Source organism: Arvicola amphibius, chromosome 1 (assembly GCF_903992535.2).
Source record: "Arvicola amphibius chromosome 1, mArvAmp1.2, whole genome shotgun sequence".
NCBI classification, from domain to species: Eukaryota; Metazoa; Chordata; class Mammalia; order Rodentia; family Cricetidae; genus Arvicola; species Arvicola amphibius.
In genome coordinates, this window is record NC_052047.1 from 123,800,966 (window position 1) to 123,827,831 (window position 26,866).

The following is a 26,866-nucleotide window of genomic DNA, read 5'->3' on the forward strand; positions in this document are numbered from 1 at the left end:
CAACACCGTGAAGACACACAAGACAGCAAATTTGCAAGAGATTTAGAAATGTGGCAGAATCAATAGAATTTGTGATCCAATTTGTAGAGAGTTAGGTAGTAAACCTCTATCTCACCCATGTCTTCTCTGAGGGTGGCTTTTGACTATATCAAGATGAAACGCGAAAAGAGAAAGAATGATGAGCTCTTTGAAATCCACTATGGCTGACTCTCCATAGAGACTCTAAGAGGAGGACAGGGCCGACAACTGAGAACATACACTCCTAGGCTCAGTACAAGAGTTTACAGTAAAGACAGAGATGCAGAAGTCAACAGATGAGTGGCTACAATCACAAACACCACTGAAGTTGCCCAGCCATGTCACAAGACATTAAGCCAGAGGTGAAAACCCAAAAGACACATTTAGGCTTGGGAAGACATCAAAGGAGATGAATTAAAAAAAAAGAGAGCTGTGGCCGACAGCATGGAGCTCAAAGAACCAAATGAGTTTCATGAAGGAAATGACCTACCAGTATTATAAAAGGTAGAGAATGACAAAGCAAACCAAACAACTACAAATGGGGCCAGAGAGACAGTTGAGCAGTCATTTGCCATGGAAGCCTCGCAACCTGAACTTGATCTCCAAACCCACGAAAAGGTTTGTAGAAACATAGCTGTCCTCTGACTTTCACACAGGTGTCAGGATGTGTGCACACCCCCACACACATCATCTGGTGCACATACACACAGAGAGAATCACAAACTGCCCGCTATAGTTCCAATTAAGAAAAATAATAATACCAAAAGAGAAAGAAAGAGATTGTAATTTGATTGTGAAGAACTGTCACAGCTTAATGACTAATTACATGTAAATAACAAGCAAAAAATTGATTTATAAAATATCTTAAGATTCGGTTTGGGATGAAGAGTCAGAGAGACATTAGAAATAATACATGTGACACCAGCAAACAAGTGAGTGGAGTCAGGCATAGTGGCCCACATCTAATATGCAAGCACTTAGGAGTCTGGGACAAGAAGATTACTGTATGAGTTCAAGGACAGCCTGGATACAGAGACTGACATGTCTCAAAAAGTAGTGGAGGGAGGACCTGATAACAAACACAGCTAGAGAAATATAATGTGGATGTCACCCAGAAACAATATGTAGGGTGGGACAGTACAGAACTGCCTTCACTACAATACCCAACTTCTCCCATCAGAGGCCAAACTTTTTCCTTGGTCTTTATTTCTACTTTTTCCCTGGTAGTGTAGTGGTTAGGATTCAGCTCTCTAAATTTTTGCTTCTTCAGTGCCTCTGGACATCTCTATTGTGAAAGGTATTGGCTTTTAGTCTGTTCTTTCACTTACATCAAAAGAAAGCTATTGGTATGTACAGTAGAAGAATGAGATAGAATAAAACACACACACACACACACACACACACAAACTAGGACATCTTTTGTAGACCAGCTGCTGACTGAGTATGGAAGAGAAATAGGTAGCTGGTGGTACAAGGTCAGTGGAGCTAAAGAAAAAATAGAAATATCATCAAGGTTTTCTATTTCTGACTTGGGTAAGGATCAGGAATAAACCTGAAAATGAGGGACCATAGAGTTCTGAACAAGCTGAGTTTAAGGCCTGAAATTTATGCCCTGGCAATACTGAAGCATGCATGAGGCAGCCTGTATATGGTGGTTCTGTTGAACTTGTCCATACTGAGTTTCACAGTCTATGTTGATGAGGATGCCTGACCGGGTCTCTTCCTCAAGAGGGTACAAGATCTCATTACAGATGGTTGTGAGCTACCATGTGGTTGCTGGGAATTGCTGAGCCATCTCTTCAGCCCAAGTTTGAGGCCTACATCACCCCAAATGAAGTTGTTCATAGTGCTGAGGAAAGATATCTAGGTGGGTGAAATAAATCAGAAAGGCATATGGCTATCAAATGAGCACAGAGAACAACCCATGGGGTATCTAGTGAGAAGAGCAGTCAACCACCAGGCCAGAATCTTGATGAACATGAGCATAAGAAAAGGAAATAAGATTGGTCAAAGAAGTTCACACAAGCTGAACCAAAACAGAAGTTCAAGGAGATACAAGCAACAACGCAAAATATTACAGAAAAGTCAAGTAACAGACACTGGAATGCTCATCCTCTGGGATGGCAAACAAAAGGGTCACTTGCCTATTTGATCTCAGTGAAGCAAATATCTATCACAGCAGAAGAAAAGTAAGCAAACTGAAGTTTCCACAGACCATCTTTCATATCCCAGAAGCAGACTTGATTTGTGTGAGCAAGGGAAGAAACTGTGACTATCCAGAAACAGCTAATGGAAAGGAGAGATCTGAAGACAATTCTTCAGTTCAAACAGGGAGAATTAAAAAGAGAGGAATTCACCTTAACCAGGTGTTGGGAGGTGGGGGAGTCAGCCAACAGAAGCAAGTAAGCAATGGAAGTCCTAGACACCGACAGGTGAACTACAGACAGGACAAGAAAACCTTTCCACCAGTTTGCTTTGCATGTTTTACTTCATGGAAGAAACAAAAAACACTGCTAACAGGTCTTACATATCTTGGGAGAAATAACAAGTCTAAAGCATGTAGCTAGGCCATAGCAACTGCCAGAAGCACAGCGAGTTTCTGTTCAGATCACATTCTTATTTTCTTCAGCTTGTGTATCCCAGAAATAAATTAACCAAAATTACAATCTTTATTATATATCAATGGAACTTTACACACGCAGTCATTGAAATTTCAGGGTCAAGCTGGGCAATAGTGGCGCATGCCTTTAATCCCAGCATTTGGGAGGCAGAGGCAGGCGGATCTCAGTGAGTTGAAAGCCAGTCTGGTCTACAAGAGCTAGTTCCAGGACAAGCACCAAAACTACACAGTGAAACCTGGTCAAAAAAAAACCAAAAAACAAAAAGAAAAAAAAAGAAAAGAAAGAAGGAAGAAATTAATTTCAGGGTTGGGTCAACTTTTAATTCTTTATTAAGAATTGCATTGCTTGCTTATGTTTTTTTATTATTAATTTTTTTATTTGTTTATCCTTCTTACCACTCAGATCTTCAACTCATCTAGACTCACCCACCAATCATTATGTACCAAGATACTGTAATATATTATTTAGCAAGATAGTTGTCAAACAAGACTAAACAGGCAACTGAACCCATACTGGATCAACCCCACCCTCAATCACCATATCACAAACTGAAGAACTGAAGGAAAAGAAAATCCCACTGAACAAACACAAAAGTTCCTCTTCCTGCCACTTTTAGCACCTCAGCATGGTGATAACTCACCAAAGACACACAGGGTCTATTTATCTTACCTCTTCCCCAGACAAAAAGAAATACAGAATAACAGTCAATTCTTTAGTGTGTGCCTCAGAAAAACACAAGTAGAAGTCAGGACTCCTAAGTGCCACCAGCCACCACAGATGTGATTCACTGGATGAGTGAGCAGGAAAGACCCGGATGGCCAAAATCTCTAACTGGCTCAAGCCCGATAGCCCTGGCCAGCAATTTCATCATGTTCTGAGTCATATCTGGTCCTACATCATTTCTCCTTTTAAGATTCTTTTTCATTATTAAACCTTAATGTATTTGATGTACTAAACTTAGTCACTATATTTTTTAAGTTTTTTTTTGGTTTTTGTTTTTTAAGACAGGGTTTTTTCTGTAGCTTTGGTGCCTGTCCTGGAACTAGTTCTTGTAGTCCAAGCTGGCCTCGAACTCACAGAGATCCATCTGCCTCTGCCTCCCGAGTGCTAGGATTCAAGGTGTGTGCCACCCCCCAGCATTTTTTAAGTTTTAAATAGTTGATTATCACTATCATCTGCTGAATAATAGCATAAATTAAAGCATTAAAATAATAAAATACATTGCTTCTGTGAAAAATAAAACATGGGCCTTCCTAAATTCAACTTTATATATTTGCGTCTGTTTTATAGAATCTGGATATTTCTGTTTGGAAAATATTATACTGAGCCATTGGCTTAGGACCTATATATCCTACCATAATTAGACCATGATGATCCTTGCACACACTTACCAAATAAAAGCCAAAAAACATGCAAGCCTCTAAGCTTCATGATAACATTTTTTTAAAGGAGCATTGTTTTCCTTTTGAAACAAAGACAGAGCCCAGAAAAGAAAAATAGTCTACACTGGAGCTATAACCTCCAGACATGAGGTTTTATGAGACAGTTTCATAGAGCCCTACGAACAAGCAATATCTCATGCCCCAGGAAAGATACCAACTGGTCATAAATATTCTTTACCTGACCCCAAGACAAAGACAACACAGTAATGATATTGATTTCCTCTCTTGGGAAACAGGTATTACAATATTGGTCTGATATGACTGCCTGATCAGAAGTTAGGCTACTATTCTAGAGACAAAGTGGTTTATAAGATTCATCAAACCAATCACTATCTACTTTCTTTGCCAGGAGAGTAGAATTTTATTTCCCAGGGGTCTGGGGGACTAGCACAGTAAGACGGCTCAGCAGGTAAAGGTACTTGACACCAAAGCCTGATAAATCTGAGTTTGATCCCTGGAATCCACGTGATGGAAGGAAAGAACTGACTCTCACTAGATGTCCTCTGACATCCACATACACACAAAACTAGTGAAAATCACAGAAGTATCAGGACAACTGTACAGGATAAGCATTCCTAGTCCAAAATATTCCAAAATCCAAAAGTATGTGTGTATATGAACACATACATGCATTTAGTGTGCACGCCTGTGCAGGTATAAAGGCCACGAGATATCAAATGTCCTGCGATGTTCTCCCCTATATTCCCCCTGGCCCGCCGCAAGACAGGGTCTCATGGTAGCCCTGCCTGGTCTCGAAATAGCTAACTATGCAGACTACTCTAGCCTCAAACTCAGAGATCTGCCTGCCTCTGGTTCTCTAGTGCTGGGAACTAAAGGCGTTTACCATCACCATCACACCTGGCATCTTCCTTGTTCTTTTTTCAGTTTTTTCACTGAGCCTAGAACTAGGCTGGGAGCCAGCAAGTCCCAGAGATCCTTCTGTGTCTACCCCACACAGCATTAAGGAAACAGACACACACAGCTATGCCCAGCTTATATACTGAGATGCCTCTGCCCCAACCTCTACCCACTCCTTTACTCTCCTTCCTCGGAAGGATGAAGTAGGGACTCCGATGAGGGCAGAGAAAAAATATGCAGATTTTTACCATGTGAGTTCTCAAAACCATGAAGAGCAGACTTATCCTGCAGTGGTACATAACCCTGTAAACAAAGAAAAGAAGACCCAAAGCACAGGTTCCTAGCCCCGGCTGCACATCAGTCATCTGGGAAACCAGACAAAGCTTAATTGTAATTTTTTAAGTGTAATGTTTTTTTTAAATGACTCTACTTCCAAAGTGAAAAGCAGACTGCAATCAAAACTGACCAACCTGGAAAAGCTCTGATTGCAACATTTGTTTATTTGTTTTGTTTTCTGTTTTCGTTTTTTGAGACAGGGTTTTGTAGCTTTGAAGCCTATCCTGGAACTAGCTCTTGTAGACCAAGCTGGCTTCGAACTCACAGAGATCCACCTGCCTCTGCCTCCCAAGTGCTGGGATTAAAGGTGTACGCCACTGCCACCGCCACCAGCCAGCTGATTTCAACTTTTTAATCACTAAAGGTTATGAGAAGTTTGAGAGACCCCTTAATAACTGCACGATGTCACTTAAGACAATATTAAATGTCAAGATTTACTGAGTGCCTATACTGAATCTGGCTCAGGGTAATTATCTATAGGTGTTATTTCCTACAGAATTAATCCTGAGGAAAATTCCATGCTACAATATTAGTAGTCACAAATGAAAACCTTTGGTGTGATGGTGCACACTTTTAATACCACCACTTGGGAGGCAGAGGCAGATGGAAGATCTCTGGTCTACATTGTGATTTCCAAGACATCCAGGGCTATGTAGAGAGATCCTGTCTCAACAGCAAAAGTAAACTTTGAAAGAACTATGAAGTAGCTTGTCTAAGGCTAACATTACTCTTCAAGCTTATCCTAAATGAAAAGCCTTAAGACATTTCTCTCTATGACCTTGCCTTGGTAAACAAAGTACCTTGCAACAAATTGTAACCCAGTGTTTTCAATTAAGGTTCACACAGGGCTTAAGTTTTCTCACACTGAACATCAACTGTCCAGGCAGACAAAAACAGGTTTAGATATTGAATAACAGCTGTTTTCATCCAAAGGCTTCTGGAAGTTTAGTTGTTAATTTTAAATAAATCTTTGCTCATCTGTTTCCATTTTATTCTCAGGTGCATTTTTTTTCTATAGTAAGTACAGTCTTGAGGGTCAATGAGAAGGCTCAGCAGGTAAAGACACCTGTGGAAGATTGACAACCTGAGTTCAATCCCTGGAACCCACTGAAGGTGGAAGGCAAGAACTGTACCACTAAATGGACACTTAGGCACATAGGAATATATACATACATATAAAATAAAAAGGCAAAATATAACCCAAAACAAACAAATAATAATCTGGAACACAAATGCAGCTTATCTAACTGGGGAGTTATCTAAAAGGTATTCGGAATACTTAGGAAGACCAAGTGGCAGCAAGAAGACTTCTCTGCCTTAGCAGCCTAGGATGCTAGAGAGTGCAAACAAGAAACCCCTGTCTCTCACCAGCACAAGCTCTGCACCTCACACTGCTAAAGCTGCTCTGTGGATTCATCCTCACTGTCCTCTGCATACATATGGCGAAGGGAGATGACTCCCCAGGGTTAGTCAGCTCAGTTCACCACAGAACGTTTATGTATCCAATAAAGCAAAAAGTAATTCAAAAGTATCTTCTTTTCACCTTCTTGGTATTTCCAAATATACAATTCTTCCCAACTACAGAAAAGCAAAGCCTTTTTTCCTTTTCTCTTTTTAAAAAAAGGTGGGAAATTTTGGCTTAGAATTTAAAAACAAACACCCAAACCTGACACAATAAAAAGGTCATAAGGGAAGTATAACAGTCATAAACAAGTGTCAAAGAAAACTGGAAAAGTCATCTGAATATCTAAGGAACTAATATATATTGCTACCACAGAAAATTAAAAATGCTTCATTTTAAAAGCATCAAAATGTACAACTTAAGTTTACACAATTTAAAAGAACTGGTATCTCAAAAAAGTATTTAATAAAAAACAGATTTGCAAAGCCTTAAATTAAAATTTTCTGTCACAGGTTTACAAGCTATCAACTTCCCGACCTTATAACTGGGGGGCAAGATGATACTGCCATTATAAAACAACTAAAAGAGGGAAAGAAAAAATGAACTATGCCATCTATTCACTGGTTTACAGAGGGTAGAAATAAAGTTAAGTGTCTTTAGCACAGAAGGGTCAGCTTCCCAATCTGGTAGAGGGAAACCAGAAGAGAAGCCAGTCAGTATTTCTTGAAGCAGAAGCAACCTATTCTTCTTGGGAGGTTGAATAAGTGAGAAAGGCAAGGAGTGAAAGACGGCAAGGTCAAGCTTACTTAACTATCCATAAGGCCAAACATGCATGTACAACTGTCCCTCTGGAGACTGGTTCCACAACATCTGTGGATACTTAAACTACAGATGTTCAAGTAACTTATAAAATAAATGGCCTAGTACTTGCATTTAGCCAATGGACATCATCATATAAAAATTAATTTCTAGATTACTATGAGATATAATGTAGTGTAAGGGCTATATAAATAGTTGGTATACTACTGTATTGTCTGGGGAACGATTAACAGGGGAAGCTTACACGCACTGAATACAGATGCATTTTTCTTCTCCCTGGAAAACCCACAGGCTACCAGAAAATAGACTAAATTTCTTCAACAAATAAGAGGAAGAAAATATAAGCGAGAAGGAAAACTACAGACACACACACACACACACACACACACACACACACACACCACATATCCTCCTGATTTTGGAGATGCTGTTATTTGATACCTGACCTGTATTTCTAGCTAACCTTTTTAAAATAAGGAATCCAAATTATTGTAAAGATACTCTTGCTCTGAATCCTTTCTCTTCTACTACATCTTTAGAACTAAAACATCTATTAAGAGTCACAAAGAGCCGGGCGGTGGTGGCGCACGCCTTTAATCCCAGCACTCGGGAGGCAGAGGCAGATGGATCTCTGTGAGTTCGAGACCAGCCTGGTCTACAAGAGCTAGTTCCAGGACAGGCTCCAAAGCCACAGAGAAACTCTGTCTCGAAAAAAAAAAAAAAAAAGAGTCACAAAGAGATGTTATTCCTAAGCAGATCTATAAAGTTTCAATACACATCATACATTTATAATGCCATAAACCCAGGATAAACCCAATAAATCTTACGTAGCTAAGAATGCTTTTAAGTCACAGGTCACGCATCTCTCTCCACACCCGAAACCAGACCAACTTCCTCAGGCTCAGGGAGACAAAGTCTCCAAACCAGTCACAGGCTCTCTGCTCTGCTCGTTCAGTCTCACAATGTGATCTCATTAAACCAACCCAGTTTTTTCCTATCAAAGAATACTTTAGAATCTTCTCACAACCTATGTCCAGTCTGGTCCAATTTTAACCAATTCTATTTTGATTAAGTCTTGGTCATCTCCCTAAAGTATGAGGACACTAAACGGAAGAGTATATGGTTATTTGAACACCAAAGGGAAGACTGTGGAGTAAGAATAGAGTAATACCCTAATGTCAAAATACTACTATCACAAAGATACACTTACTTCTACTTTCTAGACCTGGTTGATGGCAGGACACCTGCCTACCATGAGTGATGTCCTAGCATTGACACTCGCTCTGCCAGATGGAACTCTCCTACCTCAAAACTAACCCGAGAAACTCAAATTTTCCACTTAGCAACATAAAAGAATCCTTTTTAAATTTCAGCAGAGACATTCTTTCCAACTGCTAGTAAACAGTCAATCCCATAAAACCGGGTAACAATATGACTTAAGGTAACTCCTGGCAGGAATGCCATCACTACTTAGTCTAAAGAAATAAATAAAAGATGTATGTAAAAAGGTTCATCATAACCCTAAGTCATTTAAATGTCACCAATCAGCGATTACTATGTTCATGAGTTAAAGAATGTTAGCCAGGCGGTGGTGGCGCACGCCTTTGAGTTCAAGGCCAGCCTGGTCTACAGAGCTAGTTCCAGGACAGGCTCTAGAAACTACAGGGAAACCCTGTCTCGGAAAAAAAAAAAAAAAAAAAAGAATGTTTATGACAAAACTACTCAAAATACAATATGAAACAGAAATTGCATAATGCAAAATTATATGTATAAACACAAATACATACATAAATGATTAATATCAATTATGATATAGACATGTTAGAAAGGAATTTGACACTTCTTGGCCAGTTATACAAAGTTACCATACAACCTAGCAATTCTAGTCCTAGTATATACCCGGGAGAAATAAAAACACACATCCACTCAAAAACCCGTAAACAATATGTTCCTAGCAGCACTATTTGTAAGACCCAAACTGGAAATGACCCCCAATGTCTTTCAAAGGACCAAAAGGAAAAAACAACATAAATACAGGTGAGAAGAAAAAGTGCACACCTGAAATACCAGCATTTGGGAGGCTGAGGCAGGAATGCAAGTTCTGGGCTAGGTATCCTGATTCCAGGCCAGATTAGGTTACATAAACTATCACAAAAAAAAGAAAGAAAAAAAAAGGTGGACTCTTCATATATAACTATCTTTGTTGTGCAAAGGAATAAGATACATGGCACAAAACAGTAACCTTTTAAAGCAACATGCTAAATGAAAGACAGAAAAAGGGCCACATATCACAAGTTTATGTGAAATATCCAGAACAAGTACAGCTACGGAGACAGAAAGCAGACAAGGGATTCCCAAGGGCTGCAAAGTGGGGAAGCAGAGTGACTGCGAGTTTTCAAGGTTCTAAGGGAATGCAGAATTCTGGAACTGTGGTGGTTGCAAACACCCTGAAAAATCCCAAAACCTGCTTATGTGTCTGTGTTCCTAAAATTCATAATTTAGTATGTGTACTGTACCTCAGTAAAATTACTTTTTAAACCAATATATATACTTTGTATCTAATTCAAAATAAAGGTGAAGAAGAAACAAAACTAGTCAAGGAGAGAAGCCACCTTTGTGGAGGAAAAAGCCACTAAGGGAGAGCAGGAGCTTCTAGAGCACTGGTAACTTCTTTATTTTGTACCTGAGCAAACCATCAAGCTGGACTCTAATGACCTGTGCACTTTTTGTATGTATATAATGATCTATACAAGTTTAAAAGTTACCTTGAAAAATTAAAAAAAAAACACTAAAATGTCTTCAACTATACTTTTGGGCTCTAGCTCTATGCATTTCCTATAGATTCTCTTTACCCAGATACTTAGCTAGAAGCAGATTAGAAACTGTCAAATTAAGGTGTGAAGCAGCAAGCCATGGTGTCTCCCAGGAAGAGGACACAGCAAGAGAATGCTGAGAATGAAGGGTGCTGGTGCAGAGCAGTGGGAGCAAGTACCAAAAAACAGAAATGAGACTCCAAACAAAACAGCAACCTAGAACCCTTCACCTGTATGGCCCCAAGGAATGCCCCATGTCACCGAAGAGGGACTCAACAGCTAATGTTTGTATTAAAGGACCCTAGTCAAAGACAGCACAAAGTGTCTGAAAAAGTATGTATAGCATGTGATACTTTTTTTTACAAAAAAGTTAAAAATCTTCAGGACAGTTGGTATTTAAATAATACTTGAGTCTTTATAGTTTTGCTAATATATATACATATATATAACATATATTGATAATTCAATGGCACAGGATATATCACACTGAGAATTACACACAGTGAGTTATCCAAGACCCACAATCTATGAGTCTAGTTATATAATGGTAACAAAAGAAAAACTAAGGAAACTGGGGCTCAATAGCCTGCCAAGATCTCAGCTGCTCCAGAATCTGGCAGTCAAACACATAGGTTCACAGATTTTCCAAAGGAAAGGAGTAGCTCCCAACCATAGCCTCCCTTACTCTCAACCCAGCATGGTGTCTGATGATGACTACATAACCAGGAGTATCCAGGAAAGAAACAAGCTACAACACCCCAACCAGCTTCCCAACATCAAACAGAGGAAGGGCACCTGACCCCTCCTCTTGCATGAAGATAAAAAGTACTCTCTATCATCAGGAAATGAGGCCTCTTTCCATTCTTTCTCCTACTGTTAAAATCCCCAAATTATTTATTCATAGATATTTTCCAGAAGCAATTGCTTTTAAAGGAGTTTGTCTTTTAATTACTGAGGTTTATTGTAACTTACAGGAAATAAAGACTAACACAGGGATATTTACCAAGGTATCATTGAACTGTTAAAAGGGGGCTCTTACTTTAGGGCAGATTGAAGGATAGTCTAAACTTAACGTGTCTTTATAACTACTGAGAACAAATGTACACAGGAAAGATAGACTTAGCATTAACTTCTCCCACTAGCGTGATAGCCCTCAAAAAAAGGATGAACGTCCTTCCCTTCAGATTAAAAACGGTCTTTCTCTGTCTCAGTGGTGCTCAAAGGGAAAGGACAAGACTAGTTATTATGTGGCAGGAGACTCGTGGAATGAGAAGTCTGTACAGAAAATGCTCTTTGCATAATTTATAAAGCAATTATCACTGTGCATATCTCTCTTACAATACTGTAAGAACCCCCTGTGCAAGCCAGGCGGTGGTGGCGCACGCCTTTAATCCCAGCTCTCGGGAGGCAGAGGCAGGCGGATCTCTGTGAGTTCGAGGCCAGCCTGGTCTACAAGAGCTAGTTCCAGGACAGGCTCTAAAAAAGCTGCAGAGAAACCCTGTCTCGAAAAACCAAAAAAAGAAAAAAAAAAAAAAAAAAAAGAACCCCCTGTGCAGGGCATACAGCAGGCATTTATGTGACAAACACACAGACACACAGATGTGCAACTACCCAAGTTGAAGAGACAAAATCAATACAAACCATCCACATACATCTGCTTGTACTTGAACAATGGAAGAATAAATCATAAAATTTAGAGAGAAAGGACAGAATGTAAGGATTGAAGAAAAAGTTAAAACTTTTAAACAGATCACACTTTGTGGAGCTGACTTCAAGTCATAAATTCTACTTTTCACATAATGCAACAAAAGTAAACTTTAGACAAAAGTCCCTCAAAATCAAACGCAAAACAAAACATGGTTTTAACTTTATATCCAGTCGACAACAAACTCCAAGTGATTTTCAAACACAGTGACAGAGCCAGCCCTCAAAGCATCTACGGTGTAGACATTGCAAAGTGTTTCAAATGTTCTTTGATAGCAGCAGCACTGGATTATTACTGAGATGGGTGCACAGTGTAATGAAGCAACAAGAATTCACAAGCTAGGAAGTCAATGTGGCGTAGTCTTAGAAAACTGGGAATCAATCTACGAGACTCAGCTATACCACTCTTGGACATAGATCCAAAATATACTCAATCATACCACAAGAACACCTGCTCAACTATGTTCATAGCAGCTTTATTTGTAATAGCCAGAACCTGGAAACAGCCTAGACATCATTCAACCGAAGAATGGATAAAGAAAAAGTGGTACATTTACACATGGAGTATTATTCAGCTGTTAAAAACAAGAACACCAGGAAATCTGAAGTCAAATGATGGAACTAGAAAAAAATCATTCTGAGGTAACCCAGGCCAAGAAAGAGAAGCATATTATATACTCACTCACAAGTGATATTAGCCATAAAATAAAGGATAACTAGGCTACAATCCACTAACCCAGAGAAACTGGGTAATAAGAAGAGTTCAAGGGAGAATGCCCTGATCTCCCTAGGAAGGGGAAATAGATTTCGAGAGTGAACTGTGAGCGAACGGTGATGGGAACAGGAATGATGAGGTTGCATGGAGGATGATGGAGGGGACAGTACTGAAAGACACTACTGGAAGTGGGGACATTTCCAGGTCAGGTAAAAACCTGATGCAAGGGAATCTCCCAGGAATCTACAAGGGTGACCCCAGCTAAGACTCCTAGCAATAGCAAATACATATCCTGAACTGGCCATCTCCTGTGACCAGACAAGACTTCCGGTGGAGGGGTTGGTTGGGACACCAACCCAGCCACATAACCTTCAACCCACAGTCTGTCCTGCCTATGAGATATGCTGGGGGGAGGGAGGTTAATAGTGGCCTAGAAATTGAGGGTGTAGCCAAACAATGACTGGTTTAAAACCCGTGTCAGGAGAGTAAGCCCACCCTGACAACTGCCTGAAGCACCTGTACCCATAGGCTGAATGACAGAGACCCAGAATAAAACCAAACATGACTGGAGGGGAAAATATCAATGTACCAATGTCTAATGATGTTCTGCTATACACACAGATTGGCACCTCACCCAGCTGTCATCAGAGGGGTTTCATCTAGCAACTAACAAGAACAGATACAGACCCACAACCAAGGTGGAGCTTGGGGAATCCTGAAGAAGAGGGGGAGAAAGTGTAGGAGCCAAAGGACTCAAGGACACCATAAGAAAACTCACAGAATTATCTAACCTGGGCTCACAGGGGCTCAATGAGCCTGAACCAACAGCCAGGAAGCCTGAATCGGACTGACTTAGCCCCTCTGCATATATGTTACAGTTCTGTAGCTTGTTCCTCTTGTGGGATTTCTAACGGTGGGAGCAGGAGCTGTCTCTTACTCTTATGGCTTTTTGGACTCGACTCCCCATACTGGGTCACCTAGCCCAGCCTTAATACATGGGGAGGTGCTTAGTTTTACTGCAACTTGCTATGCCATGTTTTGTTGATAATTGCAGGAAACCTGCCCTTTCCTGAACAGAAATGGTGGACTATATTGGGTGGGGGAGGGGAGATGGGGGAATGGGAGAGAGGAACTGGAAAGAAAGGAGGGAAGAGGAAAAGAGGAAATGATGAACTGAATGTAAAATTTAAAAATATCATTCTGTTGTCCAGGCTGGCCTCAAACTTAATGATCTTCCTATCCCAACCTCTCAAAGGCTGGAATTACAGGAGTAAGCCACCATGCCAAGCAAGAAAGTATTGTAATTATGTCAGTGTCATAAAATAAAACTGAACTAAGAGGGGGAAAGTCCCTTGCCACAGATCTCAGGATCTGAACCAAATTTTCATACACTTCATTCAGCCCTTTAATTGCACTCCACTGCTTTCCAACATAGAGAAGAAGGGACTGCGTCATGAAGAAACTTAGAATGCTAAGAATGCACACTGCATTCTGTATGTAACAGTAAAGGCAGTATCAATTTCTGAGATGTAATTACAAGCAAACTCTAAGAAGTCTAATCTGGCAGCATTACCAACTTGAAATTGGAAGTTAAGAAATGAGGAAGGTAGACTGACTCCTGCAGTTATATAACTAAGACATAAGGTGTCCAGAACTAAGAGCTGGAATTGTGTGCAGAAGAGCTACCAAATGCCTTTCCTCAAAACAAATCCCTTATTTTACTGTATGGCATGCCTCCCAAGCCATATCTCTTTTCTCTGCTACTCCACCATCAGCTGCAGAAATGGAAGCTTGTCAGTCAAGATTATGCAATGCCCTACCTCCATGGATCCCACAATGAAACACGAACCCTTAGGTGTAGTCTGCCTAGAACAGAGTCATTACCTGACCAGACTATGAGACTCGTTTGACAGAAAAACACTGTACACCTTTCTGGCATCTGGACTGACGTTAAGCATCATGCCAATGCACACCCAGGGCCCTTTATATATGAACCATGGGCAGCTCACTGAGGATCAAATACAAAATACAACATTCTATTCCATTTCTACTGTAACTTTAAAAATAGTTATGTATGCCTTATGTAATATGGAATATGTTTCATAATTTTACAAACTGAATCAGTATCCCTGGTGGAACCTTATCTGATCCACCAACAAAAATGTTAGGACTAAGATGACACCTGGAAATCTGCGAGGTCACGCAGAACTCCAGAACTAGAAAGAGCAACTCGGTGTTCAAGTGCAGCAGCACATCTGATGTCCAAGAACTCTTAAAACCACACAGGGTAGAAGGAATGGCTCCAACGGCCTGTTTAATCCCTGCACTCAGGTGTCTGAGTCAAAATAAAGATACTCAAGTGGCCTTAGTTGACAGCAAAGACCCGTATTATCCCCATTCATCATTTCTGTGACATGTACTGAGTACTAGTTTCAACACCAGTGAATCTCAACCTTCCTAATGCTGTGACCCTTTAATACAGTTCCTTATGTGTGGTGACCCCGACCATAAAATTATTTTCATGATCACGTCATAACTGTAATTTTGCTACTGTTATGAATTGTAATGTAAACATTTTGGAGACAGAAATTAGTCAAAGGGGTTGCAACCCATAGGTTGTGAATCACTGTTCCACACTATACCCTCCTCACACTTCCTCATTCAACGCTCACAGAAACCGTGTAGAACTGCAGCCCAGTTCTGCTCACTAGCACAGAATCCCAGTATCTAAAACAAATTTAGGACAAGAGTAACAATAAGCCCTCTTTCTCAGAGCTGTTGTGAAGATTAAAAATTGAGTGTGAAATCACTTTGTAACTAATATGGCTCAACATACACACAGTCTTTTCATGACTGTGATTCTTTAATTCTTAACACTTGTCTGCCCTGAGTCTATACATGTATGCCTTTGGGTCCAAGAAGGCCAGAAGAGGGCATCAGATCCCCTAGGACTGGAGTTGCAAATTAAATAATGTTAGAAATAAAACCAGGGGATGGGCAGGAGAGAAATAGAAGAGCAGTCAATGTTCTTAGCCCCTGAGCCATATCTTCAGTCCCATGCTCCCCCAAACCAGTTATGCCTTATTCTTAAAGATTAGAATGCAAGAGTTAAAATGTACTGATCCGAAGATAAGCAGCAACACTGCTTTCAGTAGGAGCAGATACCAATAAAGTCATTGTCTGACCAGCCCTCTGGAATCTTCTGAAGCATGAATTGTTTGTTTGTGGATGTACTGTTTGCTGCCATCTGAGCTTAACAACTGGAGGAAAGAAGCAACAGATGTTCAGCGACTGGCCAGTTCCTCTAGGCACTGCCTCAGTGCGGGCACAGAACAATGGCTTCTACACAGACAAGAAACAATCACAACACAACAAAAGACTCAAGATAACCCCATGTGCTCCCTGAAAAAAATGTCTGTTATACAGGAAAAAAAAAATATTTGAAGAACATCGAATGAACAATTAATAACAAAGCAAACAAGTTTTTTTGAGGGAAGAGGCAACAGGTGACAAATTTTACTCAATTTTTAATGACTTCTCTTCCACTACTATAAGAAAAAAGGTTTGGATTTGTTTTGTTTAGAGTATGCGGAAACTATGAGGTCATTGTTTTTCAGAGTTTTTACTATAGGAAACAGCTGTGGGGACTATACAGACAGAGAACACTGCCCCATTTAGTAGCCCCTCATTGTGACAAGGGTAAAAAGGGACAGGAAAAATCCATCAAACCATATACTATATCAAAACAGAAGTGACCCAGTCAAAGCAAAAGCCTAAAGTACACAAAGGAAGATGTATAACAATACACTGGGAACAAGTATCTATGTTACACCAACTGTTTGGTTTACGGTGTTTGTTCCATGGGCAGATCAGACTAGCCAGCTCCTTTCAACTTAAATTGATTCTTGTACACCTCTTTTTCAAGAATGCTCAGCACTCAACAAATACAGCATTAAAAATGGGTTTGTCTAGGTTTCTAAAAGTTCAAACACAACTAAACTCACCTCTCACCTCCAAAACCATTTTCCACTTTGTTTACCAAATCTTGAAAAGTGCCACCCCAAGCTACCTTGTCTCAAGAACCCTCCATATTATTTTCAACTCTTTCTCCTTCACTCTTCCCCTATAAACCTGCCAAACACTCTCAACTCTTTTTGCAGGGCATATGATGCACATGTTCAAATCAGGAAAGGAGAAAGGGGAAAGGGGAAGGGGGAAAATGGGGGAAAGGAAAAAAAGGGGAGAGGGGAAAATGGAAGAAAAAGGAGGAAGAGAAAAGGAGAAAATGAGAGAAAGGGGGGAAGGGAGAAGGGGGAAGGGAAGGAAAAAGGGGGGAAGGGGAAGGGGAAGAGGAAGGGAGGGGAAGGGAGGGGAAGAGAAGGGAAGGGGGAAGGGGAAAGAGGAAAGGGAGGAGAGAGGAGGGGAGGGGAGGGGAGGGGAGGGGAGGGGAGGGAGGGGAGGGGAGGGGAGGGGAGGGGAGGGGAGGGAAGGGAAGGGAAGGGAAGGGAAGGGAAGGGAAGGGAAGGGAAGGGAAGGGAAGGGAAGGGAAGGGAAGGGAGTAGAGCAGTGCCAGGAATGGCACTCTTCTGCACAGCAACTCATTCTCTGGCTTTATTTGCTCATAAGTCCTGTGTACTGAGACCTGCCGCTCCATCTTCTGATTTCTCCACTGCGCTCTGAAAGTTTAAAGCCTCAAGAGAGGTCTGAGACTTGGCCATCATCAGCACATCCACACTGCTAACAGTCTACTCTGCAAACTGTCCTTAGCTGTGGCTTCCTCACTCAGTGCAGATTAACAGTGTGTACATTCCAAAAACCGGGAATGGGAACTTGATGCAGAATAAGACATAATCACTGCCCACTACACAAGGAACTGGGGAAAAACAAAAACAAAAACAATGGGTTAATAAATCCAAATCCAAATACCCTGGAGTTTCTCTTATTCAAAACATAGGGGTTATCTGGTTCCAGGAAGAATGTATGAATAAATGTTTCTAATCCTGTTATCCTTTGGGGAACAGACAGTTCTTTATTACCTCAGTTTCTTCTTAGTTACTAGTTGATGCAAGCTTTCTCACTGTATCATTACTTGTTTACAATTTTATTGAAGGCTACTGCATTTGTCAATGACAAGCAAGTATTCAGTAGGTATAGTTCTCTGTCTAAAATTAATATAGATACTTAACATTAAAATTCATACAAAATAACTTTTTAACTTGAAAAAATGAAAATTTTAAAGAAGAGCATGAAAGAGAATAAGCAATATTTAATATCAATAGAACTAATGAAACAATGCAAAATTCATAAATGCATCATCAAATGCTAAAGAAGCCTCTGTCCAGAAGCAGGGTGACAGTAAGGTTGGATGAGAACAATAGCATCAGTTAGCACTTGCTGAGCACCGAATGCAGGCCTCCTGCCAGGTTCTTCTCTCATATATTCCAAAACGGGTCAGGAAGTAGATATACTGCCATCTCCACATTACAGATGAGGAAGTGAAGACCAGAGATGCAAGCCTCAAGGTCTCAATGTAAGTAGAAGAGGGGACTAGAACACAGGCCACTATTTCCCTGTCTACACTTAACCACTTACCACACTACACAAACCTTAGTGTAAATCCCACATCACACAAGGCTTACACATGCAAACTACTAAGTTACTAAAGAATGAACTATTTTGAAACATAAAAGGAAAAAGTATCAAAATCTGAGCAGACAGCATAACCAAGTAGGATTTATTCCTGCTGCGAAAGGAAGGTTCCACATACCAAAATAACAAGCAGTGTGCAATACCACACATTACAAAACAGAGGGAAGGGAGGCAGGAGCATCTCAAACTGATACAGAAAGAAACATTAAGGCTTTCAATAAATTAAGGAAGAAAATAAGTAAACAAACCAGCAGAAAAGGATACTTCTTCAAGACAGGAGCAATGTCATCCAACTCTGGGAGCCTGAAAGCAACTCCTCTAAGACCAGGAAATAAGACAAGGATACCACTTTGCAACAAAGGGGGGGGGCCTAAAAATATCAAAATTGGAAAAAAGCCGATCTCTGTTCATGAATGATGTCCCCTTTTATGCAGAAAACTATAGATACTAGGAAAATTCGCTGGAACTAATAAACTAATTAGCAAGGTTGTAGGATACAGAATCAACATGCCAACGTCAATTACATACTTTTATACACTATTAATAAACAATCCAAAAAGAAATTAACACTTCTAGTTATGCAACTGAGAGTGTAGCTCTCAATTCAGCAGCAGAAAACCTGTTTAGTATGTCGAAGATCCTAGATCCCATCCCCAAATCAAAGCTATTCCACTTACAACTGCATCATTTAGAACAAAATGTCTAGAAACAGTTTTAATCAAGGAAGCAGAAAAAGACTGCACTAAAAAGATAAAACACAGCTGAGAGAAATAAAACATGACATAAATAAATGAAATTCTTCCATTTTTGTGGACTGGAAAATTGACAGTATCATTACAATGATACTGCTACCCGACACAGTCCACAGGATGAATGCAACCCCTAACAAAAGTCTAAACTTTTTTTTTCCTCAGAAATAGAAATCCTTAAATTTGCCAGGAGGTGGTGGTGCACGCCTCTAATCCAAGCACTTGGGAGGCAGGGCTGAGTAGATCTCTGTGAGTTCAAGGTCAGCCTGATCTACAGAGCAAGTTCCAGGACAGCCAGGGTGGTACATAGAGAAATCCTGTTCCAAATTAATTAATTAATTAATTAAAATGAATAAATAAATAAATAAAGTCCTTGAGTTCATACAGAATATCAAGAGACTCTAGAAACGGAAAGAACTTGCCAAGGATAAAGGCGAAAGTATCACAACAGGTTTCCAAGCTTACGACTAAAGTGACCAAAACAGTGGGACACTGACATCAAGACAAACACAACAGAGGCAAATCAAGCTTAGTTTTTTGACAATGATGAGGAAAAGATAGTCTACCTCTACTTGTGTCTCAAATCCAGCCCCATCTTTCACCAGGCCCATCACAAACGTCAACTGACTAGTCTTCAAATTTCTACTCTGTTCACCATTTAGCACCACGAATGAGCATTTCATGTTTGAACACACTCATGCAAGAATACTTAGAAACCAGTAGCAGCTAGCCTTCGCTCAGAATGAAACCTAAGTATTTCACCTTGGCCTACAAGACCCAGTGAGACCTACCCTTTACAGCCTTGTCTGCCCCACTCTCCCGCCTCCTCCCTGTATCGCAAACAAGGCCTGTCAGACCTCCAGGTCTTTCCAATAATACAGCCTTTTGAGTCCATTTTGTTCCCAACCCATCTGGCCAAATTCATTACTCTCACTCATGTACCTTATCTTTCTCTTAGTTCTTAGGATTTACAATTTCTTATTTGTCAGTGTTCACTAGCTGATATCCACCTTCTCTCTGACAAGTTCTGAGAAGGGACTATGTTGCCTGTGCCTTCTTATTTTACCACTGCTGTATCAATGTGTTTAAACACTACATACCCAAAGCCTAGCTAGTACAGTGTTAGGAACTTCAGTTTGTAGACATGTTAACTGCTTACAGTGCAGCTTACAATCCAGTCCTCTGAACTGCTACTGAACCTTCCATTAGAATTCAAAATCGCTTCCTTATAAACAGATGAGTCCTCTGAGGGCAACAACTTTGTTCCATAACCTTTACATTAAACCCTCTATTACCAACCTCTCACCTCAGCTACTAGCTCCTTTAAACACAATAATTGAGCAGACATAGTGTGATTTAAGTCGGATGCCACGTTTTAAACATGACCCCCAAGGCTCCTGTTTTTGAAATGCAAATCCCCATTACAAATACTGAGACCTTTAAGAGGCAATTGGGCATGAGGACCCTGCCCTCAAGAATGGATAAACATCATTATCAGAGGAGTAGGTCCCTGATTAAAAAGACCAAGTTACATCCCATTCTTACCTTCTTTCCTTAACACCCCAAAACTCACAAATTCTCAGTCTCCTGCCATAGGATGATGGAAGAAGCCCTTTGCCAGGTGTGGGTCTCTCAACAGCAATTCCCAGTCTCCAGAATTTTAATAAATTTCTTTAGAAATCACCCAGTCTGTGGTATTACAATAGCAAAAAGAACCAGAACATCAGCAAACATGGAGTTCTACAATTGTCTGTGTATTTTATTCTCCAAGTAGCCTTCCTAGACAATTTCTTTCTCACTTTCTGCACCTGGTAAGACATGACACACATTAGCTCATGCATTTAAAGAGTCAGAAAGGGTTGTTTTTAAGCAAGATCTCTCAAAGTACCTAAGCCTCAGGAGCAATGGCATACATTCAAAGCTGGAAGCAGATGACCTTATTTTCTCTGTAATTCTGTACCAGTCTCAGAGGGAAAAAATGCTGCTTGTCTCAGCATGTCCACCAGGCCTGTTCAAGTGCTCTGCTGAGACCTGTCATGCCAGTGGCTGAGCTGATAAGGCCACTCCAGGCCCAAGACTCGTGTTTTGGCTCCTGCAAACTTGGAAGGAGCTGCAGAGCACTTCCATCAGCAGATCACTGCCCTTTGAGAGCATGGTTTGAAAACTGAGGCTACAAAACTTATCTATCTTAGCTGCAAGTGCCCATCTGTCTTTTTTTTTTTCACTTGTTACTAAGAGCACTGAGTACTAGAAATCAAAAGGCAATTCATAAGAACCGGAACACTTAAGCTCCTGGTAAAATTAAAGCAATATGTTGGTTTCCCCTAAAAACACTAGAACGAGTATTCAGATTTTAAAACCATTTATTTACTTTACTGTTTTATAAAGAAAGTTGCTGACACATGGGTTGAGTCTAAGTTTTACCCTTGTGAGCAAACTCGTGCACACGCATGCACAAACACCAAGCTACAAGGTAAACAGGCTAGAGACTGGGAAAGTTAGGGAAATCTGTGCTGAAAACAGACAAAATGCTTCTCCACCTCACCAATGACATCTTGGGCTAAATCATGGGGGGGAGGGAGGTGATCACACTGCAGTATACAGAATTCCCAAAATCTATCCCCAGATGCCAACAGCACCCTCGCCCCATGCGGTATAACAACCAAGTATGTCTCCAAACACAGACAAATGTACCAGGGGATTAGCGGCATGTGGCACAGAAAAAGGTAACAATGCTCTGACTGCAAACCAACATTCTAAGAGCATGAAAAGATATGTGTACCAAAAAAAAAAAAAAAAAAAAAAGATGCAGAATGAACCTAGAGAAATTTCTTGAAGTATATCAAAGTTGGGCCAGTCAATTTGTCATTCTAGCAAATGAAAACACAACTTTCACAACCATAGTCCAAACCAGAAGCAAAGTAAAATAAACAAACATATTTGACTGGCAAGTGCCTTAAGCACAAATCAATGTGGTTAGGAGGAGGTAGAAGGAGGAACTCTAACTGAAAACTTACAGAGAAATATGACTAACCTGGAAGATAAAACATGATAAAAATCACAGTCAACTCCACAGTGAATGCTTGCTCTTCTAGACTTTAAGGCAAAATCAAGAAGGCCAATTGATTCTAACCACTGCTGGCTCCAGTCAAGTGGTGGCTGCCTGGAGCCAAGAACTGAGCAGGACTCTTGAGATTCCGTGAGCTACTTGAATATGAAAAATACACAAATGATCGATGCTGGCCACAAACAGGCATCCATCTTCAACTTTCCTTATACCCAAAATAATATTCAGTAAAAAAAGGAAGGAGGAAACCAGTCCTCCACAGAGAACAACAGACAAAACGAGGGGGAAAGAGGGAAGAGGCAAAAGAAAGGAGGGAGTAAAGAGACAGAAATCCTATCACTCTCCTACTGTATCAGCTCTGGTTCCCAATGTTCAGAAGCTAAAGTCCAAATCAGCCCACAAAGCCCTTCATGATTTCTTTAAACATGCTTGTCCAAAGTGGTCTGCACCACTACAGCTAGCCATGGTGCAACCAACTACTAATGTCTCACTATTTCCTCAAAGTATTTGCAATTTCACACTAGCCCTTATCACTTCCTGGCCCAGGAAAGTGTGCCTCCTTTTCTGTGATGTCCTCTCATCAGTTCCAAAAACAGCCTTTAGATAGGCGGCAGCCCCAGCACTTGGAAGCTTGTCAGAAAAGCAGACTGTGAGGCCCCACTCCAACAAATTGGAATCGGCTTTATTACAAGATCCTCAAGTGAGCTATAAATGTGAGTCGAGTCGAGTACAAGTTCAAGTACAATATGAGCTCTCAGTGAACCTAAGTCCCTCTGGATTCAACCCCTCATTGCGAGTTTCTGACCCATGGTCAATGAGGTACTTGGGAGAGCTGTCTAAGAGGAATCTTCTATATTAAAGCAGGAAACCCAAACACCTGCTTCTAGCATTTGTGGCAGCTGACACAGGTAGTCAGTCAGTGACGTGTTAGCAGAAGCCTGATGGGGGCCCCTAAGAGAACAGTTATTTCTCTCATAACTTCCTGTCTTCCTACTAGAGCACAAGGTGCAGCAGGTGTCGCTGTCAGGCAACCATGAGGTGACAAACACGAGACTAAAATCCCAGCAACACTAAAGACAACAGAGTGGAAACAGGATGGCCTGGGTTAGCACTGGGTTAGCAATATAAATACAGTGAAGCCTCTGGAACACCACAGAACCACCAGATTACCGTGTCAGCCTGTTCAACATGTCTACTTCCCGGCACTCTCATTAGGGAATGCTCCTTCTGATCTTGAATGCATTTCCATCTGAGTAAACTCTTAGTAAACGGGAGGTGAATTAATGAATACACAGCAAACTCTACTGAAGGTTCAGAAGTCTATAGTGTTTCAAAAAACGAGGACTCCAAGAATGTGTTCAACTTTGCCAAATAAGCCTCTAAAGTCTCTATTCTTCTAGAAGTATTGACCCATTTCTGTTGGTAGCTTAATGGATGTAAAAGTGAGCACAACCTCATAAAAAGCAATGGGAACAACCTCGAAGAATATACTCAACTTTGCCAAAGTATGCCTATCAATCAGTCCTGAACATCTAGAATTACTAACCTATTTCTGCTCGCTCACAGCTTAATGGAAAAGCAACTGCAATGTTTACATGCTAAGATGCTGATATACCAAAAAACTGTAAACTTCACACTAGAATCCCGCCTTGAAAACTCCCCACTGTTGTGGCTGCTCACAGGTAACTCTAAGCAAAGGAGAAGAGTCCAATAAAAATAGCATTCTCCTAGTTTCTTACTTTGAGACCCCTAACATGAATCTTTGTTTTTCCAGTCCTTATTTCAGACTAATATTCCCATTCAAAATCTCAAGATCAAACAGCAACACACTTTTTCTTTTGAAGCAATATAAGCAAAAAAATGGTTAAAAGGAGTGGCATACAAAAGCAGTGTTGCTCCTTAGCAAAAAGGCAGGGTCTACCCAAAGCAGTCCTCGGCTACATCATCATTAGGTCCTGCGATCCAATCAGTACTTAGAGAAATGTATTTTAGAAAGAAACTTGATAGCACCAATAGAAAACCAGTACCACTTGCCATAAATAGAAAACAAATAAAAAAATCCAATAAAAGCGTAACCTTATTAAATTTAGCTCCTGTTGGGCTGACAAGATGGCTGGGCCGGGAAACATGACAACCTGAGTTCAAGCCCCAGAGCCCACAACTAGGTGGGAAAACTGACTCCACAAACTGTCCTCTGACCCCCACACAAATGTGGCACAGAAACAAAGTATTTTTTTTTAGTAAACAATGCTGTTCACCAAAGTTTTTCAACTTGAACCTTGTTTTCTTACTTAAAAAGAGGGGGGTGGGAAGGTTGATCCCAGCACACAGGAGGCTGTCGGGAAGAGCTGAAAGTCAGCCTTGGACTAAGTAGCAAGACCGTCTCAAAGAATAACGAAGGTTGGTAGAACATGAGGGTGCCAGATATAGGAAGAAAAAAAAACAGAGCTAAAAATCAAACTGAGGTGTTCTCCCAAGCACGAGAGATGAGAAAAGGAATAAAAAGAAACTGATTTTTTTTCCTTGTTCGACTCTAGCAACTCTCATACCCACGGCCCACCTCGAAGTATCCTCTCTACAGTCTCCAGTCATCTCCTTGCTCAACGTGCAGTAAGACCCCACTCCTTAGGACCGCCCAAATGACCCTCACCATCCGGACCTTGCAAACTCTGCTCTCCAAGCCTTTTTATCCTCTCTCCACGCGGACAGCTCCACCAGCAGCTGCAAACCAGGGCCACGACCACCTCCCCCATCCGTTACGTCATCAGGTTCTGCCTCCTTCAAAGTACTAGCTAACACCTAGTTGATTTTACTTAAGAATAAAAATAGAGCACTGTGTGTGTAGGGTCCTAGACACAGCTGAAGCACTTTACCTATCAGGTTGAACCCCCTAAAAGTGCCCCAACTGAGTAATTTCATAGTGTCCAATGGAGCCTGTCAACTTGCTGGGAGTAGGTACCAGGAAAACAGGGAGCAGAAACAGGTTCGGTTTGCTAGGAGAGAAGCAGCCGGATTCGAACCCTGCTGGATGCTCTCCCACCAATACCCGCTCCAAAAACTGCAGTTTACAAGAAGGCAGGGTCTTGCCCCTGGTAATATCCATCCCCAAGGCGGATGATGGGAGCTGGCGCCTGTGTTCTGGGGCGCTCGAAGACAGGCTGAATGGTGGGAGGAACGCGTTCCTTTGTCATCTGGGTTATCTTCCAGAACTCTCTGAGCATCCAGCGCAGAAATCCTCCCGGCCCCGAAGAGGAGGAGCCCGTGAAGCGCCCGCGCTCCAGAGCCACCGGGGCTCACCTTGAAGTCTCGGCTGTGCTGCGGGGTGTACTCCAGCGTCCAGAGCGCCCGCACCAGGTGCGCCAGCTGCTCGGTGACCTCGCCCTGACCGTGCGGGCCGCGACCCGCCGGCTGCTCCGGTTCAGGCGACGGCTCCGGGCGGCCCAGCCGGTACTGGCCCAGGGCCAGGTACTCGGCGAAGAGCTCGGTGTTGCTGAGGCACTGCAGCGTGGCGTTCATGAAGCACGTGTTGCCGTGGTTGCGGAGCCCCGCCACGCCGGGCACCGGCTCGGAAGCGCAGGCGGGCGGAGCGGGCGAGGCGGGCGGCGGCGGGCACGGCGGCGGCGTAGGCGCGGAGGCCGGCCCGGGCGGGAAGCAGCTGCGGAGGCCGCCGCGGTCCGGGGCGGCGCCCTCGGAGCTGAGGTGCGAGAGCGTGGACAGCGTCTTGAGGACGCGGCTCATGAAGCTGCCCACCGAGCGCGCCGACGAAGGCGACGAGGGCGCGGCCGGTCCAGGGCCCCCAGCGCCGCCGCCGCCCCCGGCGCGGCCGCTCCGGAACAGCCGCTTGCTGAACGAGCGCTTCTCCTTCCCGCCCGCCGCCACGGGCGGCCCGGGCCCGGGCGCCGTTACCTTGGACATGGCGGGAGCTGCCGACGCTCATCACCGCGCCTGTCCGCCCGGACCGCGACCCCGCCACGGCCGCCGCCTCATCCCGCCGCCCGCGCCTCACCCGGCCCGGGGGGGGCTTTGCGCCCCACACCACCTCAGAGCGCAGCGGAGAGAGCGAGCTAGAGAGCGGCGGCCGAGGGGCGCGCGTGCGCGCGCGGCCGCCCAAGGAGCGGCTCACGTGACCCGCCCGACTCGCAGCCCCGCCCCACGCCGAAGCTGCGCCGCCGCCATGTTGACTGTGGGAATAGTACTGTCCCTGCATCCTGACCCTAAGACTCTAGGCTCCGGGCGTGGTACTGCGGCGTGAAGCCCAAGACTGGCCATGTTTAGTGTGGGCAGGCGCTGGGTGGTGGATTTTAGGGGTGGGTCTCTGTCTTCGCTCATCAAATGAAAGAGATCTAGGGAAAAGTATGGAAATCACACTGCTCCTTACCAGGTAGTGAAAGAGCTCATGGACGTAACTTTGTCTTGTCCTAGGCAAGTTAACCCACCTGGCCCCCGAGAGACTGCCGCGTATCACCCGAACGCGGTCACGGAGCCTGGCGCATTCTGGTGGTTTTTCTTCCAGGATGTACATTGGGATTCCAGCAAACCAGTATTGCCAGGCTTGCCTTACTGAAAAGTTTTATTAAAAAAACAAAATCAAAACAGCCTTTAAATCCACTGAACTCTCCCATTATTCACTCACTCACTCATTCATTCATTCGTTCGTTCATTCAATAAATAGC

At 42.3% G+C, this 26,866-nt stretch overlaps 1 protein-coding gene across 1 annotated transcript in view; it reads right to left on the reverse strand.

Moving 5' to 3' along the window:
* Nucleotides 1-26,108, reverse strand: part of Usp31 (ubiquitin specific peptidase 31) — a 67,010-nt gene extending 40,902 nt beyond the window's left edge. The window contains exon 1 of the mRNA XM_038338320.1: nt 25,491-26,108. Coding sequence (XP_038194248.1) covers nt 25,491-26,108 — 618 coding nt within the window. The remainder of the gene's footprint in view (nt 1-25,490) is intronic.
* Nucleotides 26,109-26,866: the final 758 nt, after the last annotated feature.